This window comes from Eufriesea mexicana, unplaced genomic scaffold (genome assembly GCF_001483705.2).
Source record: "Eufriesea mexicana isolate 0111107269 unplaced genomic scaffold, ASM148370v2 scaffold305, whole genome shotgun sequence".
Lineage (NCBI taxonomy): Eukaryota > Metazoa > Arthropoda > Insecta > Hymenoptera > Apidae > Eufriesea > Eufriesea mexicana.
Window position 1 is genome coordinate 783967 of NW_016908472.1, and position 8954 is coordinate 792920.

The 8954-nt window shown below is 41.8% G+C and overlaps 1 protein-coding gene across 2 annotated transcripts; it reads left to right on the top strand.

Moving 5' to 3' along the window:
• Positions 1–1414: 1414 nt before the first annotated feature.
• On the top strand, positions 1415–7311 carry ena (ENAH actin regulator enabled). Of its 2 annotated transcripts, none has more exons than XM_017911793.1 (8): positions 1415–1589; positions 3447–3768; positions 3913–4034; positions 4147–4208; positions 4279–5759; positions 5853–6041; positions 6195–6447; positions 6517–6545. In XM_017911793.1, the coding sequence occupies exons 1-8, from the start codon at positions 1585–1587 to the stop codon at positions 6543–6545; spliced, it is 2463 nt and encodes an 820-aa protein (XP_017767282.1). In that variant the 5' UTR covers positions 1415–1584. The 2 variants fall into 2 exon arrangements, with proteins under 2 accessions (XP_017767282.1, XP_017767281.1); XM_017911792.1 differs by lacking the exon at positions 1415–1589 and adding an exon at positions 3199–3334 and having other exon boundaries at positions 6517–7311.
• The last annotated feature ends 1643 nt before the right edge of the window (positions 7312–8954 follow it).

Genomic DNA, 8954 nt, shown 5'->3' on the forward strand with positions numbered 1-8954 from the left:
GGAAAGAGTAAGTGGGAGAGAGAGGAAAGGGGAGAAACGTTCCGGATCGTAGAAATCGGAAAAATAAAAGGCAAGCACGTTATCATCGAAGCGACCGCCTAAAGCGGTAAAGAGTGGTGAAGCAAGGGGCAGGCTAGTACGCGTTTGATGACAGGCACAATACCCTGAGACCTCGTTACTTCGCATTCCACAAATAACGCAACAAAGATCCACACAGTTCTGGATCGACGATTAACCGACGATATTCTCGAAGTTGCTTCGAACAGACAGCTGTTTCTGTTTCTCGGTCGATGCGCCAGGTGCGTCGGCGACAGGGCCCGTGGAAACTCCCGTGTATTCAAGTAGAACTCAAATTGCCGCGCCATCTGATGTTCAACGCTACCATTAATTTGACACAGCGGTTCATACAAAATTCTAACTTGGGTCCATTACGGTTTATCTTGGAATAAAAACGATATGTTGCGTCCTTGCAGGTGGTTAGGCTTGTATTTTATAATGACAGTCAACTACTTGTACATTGCTAATAATGTATTACACAAAAAATATATATATATACATATACATATTTATATGTATATAAATAAACATATATATATATATATATGCACTATAAATATTTATATGCATGGAAGTATATATTTATATATCCATATATGTATAGGATTGTGTATAAATATATGTGTCACGTGATGGGTGTGTGTGTGTGTGTGTGTGTGAAAATGTGTGGGGGCGTATGTGCGTATATGTACACACGACTGATTTTTAATATATTCTAATTCATACGACGTTCATTCTCTTACAGATAACTATCAAACATAGATCTTTAATTTTTTATACCTCGTTTTTTATAGCTTCAGTTCCAACTTTCTCCTAAAGAATTTTGACCTAGAACACAAATACTCAGTTCGAACTGTTTCATGATGTACTATATATTTTGTATCGATATACTTTTTCTACGTAATTGTACATAAATTTGTCGATTAAAATTCGATAAATCGATAATCAGTGTTACAATAATTTCCAATTAAATTTAGATCGATAATCCAGCATCGATAATCGAATTTGAAATTGCGTAATATCTGAAATATCATCAATCAGGATTTGCGTGTTTGCAATAATTAAACTACTTTCGGTTATAAAAATGACCGATTATATCTCATTAATCGAATCGAAGTACAAAACAGAGGGATTGGTTCATCTCGGAATCTTAACATTTTTTAGCTTTTCTGGAAATGGAAGAAAAGGTACAGAAAGTGAAATGGCGATAGATTATGGGAAAGAGAGGGAGCGGTTGAGTAAAAATGGTAGAGCGTACTAACGCTCGCAATTCGAGTATTCCCTCTAGGTAAACGTGTGCACCGAGACGAAGGGTGGTAGGAGTACGGGCCTGGAGTCGGCAATATGGCTGGCCAGATGTGCATAGGTAGGGTGTCGGGGTGGTGTTAGTGCTGTACGTTATTTATGTCGAACTACCGCAAATCCTGCCCGGATTTCGTGTGTTTTCATGGAATCGGTGATATACTGTGCAGAAGCAGGAATACGGCTTGCATGAAGGCATAGCATACGCTTCCGAGTCAAACAAACATGAAGTAAGTTCCACGTATACGATACAGCATCGAGTGAGAGAGAGGGTCGAGTCGCATAAAATCCAGTCGAGTTCAGTATATGGGATCGAGCACGACTTCTTTTTGTCTTCGACCATTGTTTATGCCGCAGGCTACCGATAGATACCTTTATTATTTCAGTATTCCTTATTACTGTCGGACGCTGATATTCCCGTTGTCCATCAATACGATGCAATGCTCTTTCGGTGTTTAAATTTCTCGAAAGGATGTACTAGGAATCGTCCAGGGTAGGGCGTTGCGATGATTTTTTATCGAATATTTCCAAACGTGACAGTTCTTTTATCCTTTCTGACTACATACCATACCGTTCGAGCATTCCTTTCACGCATCCGTTGATGCAGTTTTAGTCTTGCTTGCCGGAAAGTATCTCTAATATGCTTTCAAATCTTGCGTTTCGACGCCTTTGTGTACCGTAAACGCAAACGGAACTTCTTTCTACCTTTGCTCATACCCTATCCTTTTTACGTCAAGGCAAAACGCTTGGATACACACATTTCCGAATTACTTTTATCTAAACTGCATTCGTATGCGTGTGTATACGCACATGAAATAGAAGAACGGTGTTGTACGAAAATTTCACTATACATATTTGTTTATGTTAGATGAGATATCTCTTACACGCACGCGCATATTTTACAGTTTCTCCCGCGGACAAAAATCCTTCCTACATTTTTTCGACTTTTGCGACATTTTTGTGAATTTTATACAAAATCCTGTCAAAGTAAATACCAATGGAAAATAGCATGGTGTATTACAGTCACTCTTGACACTAATTCATTCAATTCGATGCAGGTTTAACAGCTTCATCGGAAAAGATATCAATGAATTTATTTGATAACATATTTACCCTGAAGTGAGTCACATTATGATTCATATCGCGTTCGAAGTGATTCGATCTTGATTAAGCTTCAATATCCAACGGCGTATTTATCGGTGCAACACTGATTTTTGATTTTAATTAAACTTCGTAAACTCGAAGCATCTGCTGTTTTAAGAGAGAGACGGAGAGAGTGGGGAGGAAAGAAAAAGCGAGAAATAGGGTGAGAGAAAGAAAGAGAGAGGAAGATAGGGAGAGAGAGAGTTAAGGGCAAGAAGAAAGGGAATCGTTTTAAAAGGGTTATACCGTAACATGATCGTGACAGGCTTGTGACGCGAACCTCTGTTCTACCACTTGCACACAAATAACGCGAAAGAATAACTCGCCTACGGTATTACGAAAATTTCTCTGGAATGAGTTGCGTTTGTCGAGAATTTTCAAAATTACACATCAAATGGACATAATCGTATGCAACAAATTGCCAATTATTTATCGGCTTGTGTTTGGAAATAAACACAGCATAGAAAGAACACGGAAATGACTCGAAAGCCATGCGTATCGCGGATATTATTCTGGTTCTTATCGTGAAACCACCGGCTTGTCTGATCGTACGCTAAGTAAAGAAGGAAGTGGCAGTATCTTTTAGTATTCCGTTTCGTTCTGTTCTCATTTCGCCAGCGGCTCGTGCTGTTTTAACGTGGTCCGCGCACGGTGAAAGTGACATCAAACGCGATATTTTACACGCGAAATCTCGGAATTACTTTTTACCGATAATCTCGCGATTAAAAAATTTGCAGCGATTGCCCGTGATTCCGGTGAACCAGGATAGGATGAGACGATATTCGTATGTTCGACAACCGCAACAAATCCTTCCGGAAGAATATCGATCGTGGTAGCATTTCTTATATTTTGATCATTTCGTGGAAATAAAGGCGCGATTATATGGAAATATGGCAAGCTTTAGATATATCAGGAAGAAATGTATGGTTCTCCTTGTGTTTCAGCGAAGTGAGCATATCGTCCGCTCGTGCGTCGGTAATGGTATATGACGACATTAATAAAAAATGGATACCGAGTGGCAGTTCCTCAGGACTCTCCAAAGTTCAGTTATATCATCACCAAGTGAACAATACTTTTCGCGTAGTGGGAAGAAAGTTGCAGGATCACGAGATCGTCATCAACTGTGCGATCCTCAAGGGACTGAAGTACAATCAAGCAACACTCACGTTTCACCAATGGCGAGATAACAAGCAAGTATACGGTCTGAATTTCTCCAGTAAGGACGACGCCGACGCATTTGCCAGAGCGATGCTGCAAGCGCTCGATGTGAGTTTAAACCGATAACAACAGCAAACAACGTGGAAAAGAAGTGTCAGCTAACGCGTACTATAAGCCGTTGCGCTTCTACTACAGCTATAGATAAATATCCGTCTGGATGTATTTTATTTAATAACCATTTGATATACGTAGGTGTTGAGCAATGGAAGCAACATATCGAGAAGTCTTGCACCTGCCTCTGCTACTCAGCAGCAATCCGTCTTTCAACAACAGCAACCGGCTAACGCTCAATATGACGAAGATATGGGGTACAGGTTCGTTCTGTTTGTACTTCGAGTACTTCGGTTCTCCGTTTCGGTTCTTCCGAAATGGCAGTAAAGCTGATATTAGGAAAATATAAAACATTTAAATATATTTGTTATACAGGACCATGACTAGAGAAGATGTGGCGATCATTCAGGAACGTAGAATGTCCCAACAAAGTCAAGGTACGAGATGCGACGATCGGACGTATCTGCAAAATCGGAGAACGCTTTTCAATTTATGCTCTATTTATAGCAACAAACAGTCCGAACGCAATTTCCCCGAGTTGCCCACTTGCATCGCAGCAGCAGCAACAACCAGCGTCGCAACAGCAGCAACAGCAACAACAACAACAACAACAGCAGCAGCAGCAGCAGCAACAACAACCACCTCAGCAATCAGTGCCACCGCAACCACAACCGCCAGTGCCGCCACAGCCTCCGCAACAGCAACAGCAACAGCATCAAGTACAGCAGCAGCAGCAGCAGCAGCAGCAGCAGCAGTCACAACCTTTGCAGCAGCAACCGCAGTCCGGACATCACAGAACTTCGTCGGCACCACCTGCTCCGCAACCTCAGCAACAAACTGTGATGCAGTCGATGCAAGTCACTGGTGGTATGGGAACTAGTGCGGGACAAATGTCGACCGGAGGTGCACCTCCGGTACCACCTCCTCAGCCTCCTATGGCGACAGCAGCTCCACCGTGTCCACCAACTATGATAAACTTTAATGCACCGATACCACCGCCACCTATGATGTTGAACCAGTACGCGCAATCCCCGTCAGCTCAGTCGAATCTAGCTAATCAGTCTCAAGTACAGTCGATTTATGGTAGCAGTCAAGGAAATCAGTATGGAGCCACGTCAAACAGTAATCAGTATGCGACTACCACCGTTGTTGGACAAAATCCGTGTCAGTATTCCTCCGGAAATCAGAATAATTTCTACGGTAACAATGGGCAAGTTAGTAACGCGTATCCTAGTGGGCAACCAGGACAAGCGAATCAGTATGGCGGCGGTGGTGGTAATAGTACTGCTGGTAGTACTGGTGGAAGTCAATATGGAAGTAGTAATTCGATCGGGCAGTACGCCAGTAGTGGAGCTGCGACGACTGCCCAGTATGGAGTAGGTGTCGGAGTCAGCGTCGGTGTCGGCCAACCAAATCAGTCACAATACAGTGTCGTGTCCCAGGCACAGGCACAATATGGCAACAGCCAAATACAAGCAGTTGCGAGCGCTACGAATCCTTACGGAACACCATCAAACGCGGTGAATCAGTATAACAGCACTGGTGGCGGCGGTGGTGGTGGCGGCGGCGGCGGCGGTGGCGGCGGCGGCGGCGGCGGTGGTAGCGGTGGTACTTGCGGGAGTGGTGCTGTCAGTGTTAGTAGCGGCCCTGGCACTGGACATCACGTTCCACCAGTTAATCCTAATATTTACGCTCCCATTGGCAATGCCGCTACTCAACCACCTCCTATGGTACCGCTGACCGGACCTGCCGCTCCACCACCACCTCCTCCGCCACCTGCTCCAAAAGTCAACACTGTCAACACTGTCAACACTGTCAACACTGTCAACACTGTGAACCCTGTCAACCCTGTCAACCCTGTCAACCTGAATCCACTTTCTGGATCAGGTTCCACTGGATCGGTGAGTTCTGCCACCAATAGCGAACCTTCGCCAGATTCTAATTCGTTAGCTGCTGCGATTCAAGCAACACGCCTTAAAAAGAAACAGGTTCGTACTGCTGGTCTTGAATCTTTTTTGATTTCCGCTTTTCTAAACTTGTTCTTATGCCTTTCTCGTCTCACACTTTTCACTCTCTTATAGTCATCGCAACAACCGGTAGAGAACAGTGGTTCTAGTACTAGTAGCAGCGGAAGCGCCGGAAGTAGTGGAAATTATGGTACTCTAGGAAGGGGCGGAGGTGGCGGTATGGCTTCAATGATGGACGAGATGGCTAAAACCTTGGCTCGTCGACGAGCTGCTGTCGAAAAGAAACAACCCGAGCAACCACAGGTACGTTCATTTCGATCTTATCGTTCTGCCTGTATTCCTATTCTTCGCGATTTCTCTTCAACTTGTCATCTTTCTTTTTTTCTCTTTTTTTTTTTTTTTTTTTTTTTTTTTTTTTTTTTTTTTTTTTTTTTTTTTCCTTTCGTGTTCTCGTAGGAACCCGAAAGTTCACCCGACAAGAAATCATGGGACAAAAATAGTTCATCGAACAATAAATTTTCGAACGGTGCCGAGTCACCAAAATCGGTTCGCAAGAGGTTTGGTTCTGCTTCCGAAGACACACTCTTGAAGGTGAACGGCGTAAATGACGGAGCTGTGCTTACTGTCCAAGAAATGGAAGCATTTAAAGCAGAAATCATCAAGGAAGTGCGTAAAGAATTCCAAAAGATGAAACAGGAAATTGTAGATGGTAAGAAGAATTAAATCGAGGATAATGTATCTGATGTTATGTTTGTTACATTTGATATCATGTTTTCAGCTGTCAGAACGGAACTGAGTAGAAGATAAAGATGAGATGCGGACCAGTTTGAATGGAATCGAAGAGAAAAAGATTTCTGCTGTGTAGGTCAACCGAAACGATCATCGATAAACGTACACGACTTTTTTTTACTACGTATTCGCGAAAATGGAATGCAGTTATACCCCATGTATATCAGACATGTTTGTGTGTAAGTACGTTATATCTAATCTAGTGTTCTAAGTGAACCGTACCCTTTCGTTGCTTACTAGTCGAATGGTAAGCAACGCGAACTTTGGATAAAATCGATTCTGATTCTGCCAATTCGTTACACTACACATCAAGGATATATTAATCTTCGGTGGTATCGTACAGTTTCTTTTTAATTAACGACGATTGCCGTGCTCCTTGTCCTGACAAGTATTATTCGTAGTTAAATCGAGCAACCTAACACATGACGTAATATAACGCTGATCCCACGCACAATGGAAAACGCTTGCGTTTCTATGTAAATAACACGGAATTCAATTCAGCGAGAGATACGTAAAAATTTATTAAGAGATTCCTCTAGTCTAAGACAGATTTAAACTGGGACTAAAGAAACGTGCATTTATTTTTTTCGCGATTGTGATACGACTTTATTTTTTCGAGCATTAGCCTCCAGTTCATTTCTTAGAATGCACTCCACCACGTTCGTAACATCGAATCTCATTTGAATTTCTTTCGTACATACCACCACTTCCATGTACAGATTTCATTACTACGCACAGTTCGACACATTCCAAGTCAAAATGTTTCGGTACCGGAAAACAGATAGAACAGAACAAAGCGATCATGGATCGACTGCCACACGATTATTCTCGATTAAACGAGTTCTCGAACGTATCGAGGAATTCGTTTCACGAACTCGCTCAAGTACGAAGATACACACCCACTAATCCAAGTGTTAACGAATAACATCGATTTTATATTTACGCATTATCGATCGCTAGAAATTCAAAATTCGATGCATGACAGGGCGATCGTGTTTGCTACCGATAATGTATACTACTCTCCGTTCTTATATTTTTTTATCGTCTCTCGTACGATTCTCACAAAAATGAGAAGATTAACGTTGCAGTTCATATATATTCTATGTATCTATAATATAGCCGTATATACGCTGATTCGCACCAGCTTATTGGCATTTATTGCATTCGACAAGAACAAAGATCGGAGAGCGCGAGCGAACGAGATTGAGAGAAAGGAAGAAAGTAAGACAAACAGCGAGAGAGTGAGAGGGAGTGAGTGAGAGAAAGAAAGAAAGAAAGAAAGAAAGAAAGAAAGAAAGAATGAGAGAGAAAGAGAGGTAGAGAAGTGAGAAGAGAAGGAAAAAAGAAAGAAAATCGTGCCCATTCCTCACAGTATCTATGTATTTTCGAACAGTATTTTACAACGCGTTATATCTATGTCATTCGATGTACGATACGATACAATACGAGACGACGCGATACCCACGATATGCTTGCGTATCTGAATTCGAATGATACGTGATAAACTTGGACAATTCGTTACGTTAACATTCTATATCTTTTTTTTACTTCTCCTTTCTTTGTTTCCTTCGTTTCACGAAATGCATTTGTAAGAACTGATTTACCAAATTAACGCACTAATTAAGAGCGCAACGATAACGTTAAGTATTGTCGACTAAATTTTTAATCACAACCTCTAGTCGTGTAAGGAAGATAACGATAAAAGGCATTGATCACCGATACTTCGATTATTCCGAATATTCCGTGGGATTAGCGTACTTCTTCAAACGATTTATACGTCTTTGGGAGATAACGATAATGTTTGCGTATCTTTTCACAGGGTTTCGCACAAATATTATTTGCGAATGTGATTCACTTTGATTTCATTCGATCCTTTCTCTCCTTCGAATCGTACTACTTCGCAAAACCGCAATTCCATACCGGACCGTCTGTTTCGGGATATTCCGTTCATATTTCGCACGAAACATTCGACAAGGTGACGATCAACGTTCCGCGAACTTTGACAAAATGATCGATCGTGTTATAGACGTACCGATACGGCGCTAAGGAACAGCCGACTGAACTGAATAAAAAGATACTCTTATTTCTTATTGTAACGATAAGTAACGACGATATTCCGGGGCAAAGTTGTTTTTGCCACCCGATTTTACATTTTACACGAAAGCAATATATTCCGCTCTGTCTGTCGCATTCCACCATCGGAATTGTACAATTTTCAAGTTTTCTACGCTTATCGGCGTTTATATTTTACCAATGGTTCCGTTTCTACGCTACTTTTTAAGCTTTCCACGATAAATGTAATCTCGCGATCACGTTGCGTCGTCTTTTAAAATAACGATTCGACGGAGGCTCTCGTTCGAAGATGCAAGACGAAATTTTAATCGATTAACCAACAAGTGGAACAGGTATCAGGATGCATGCTCGTGT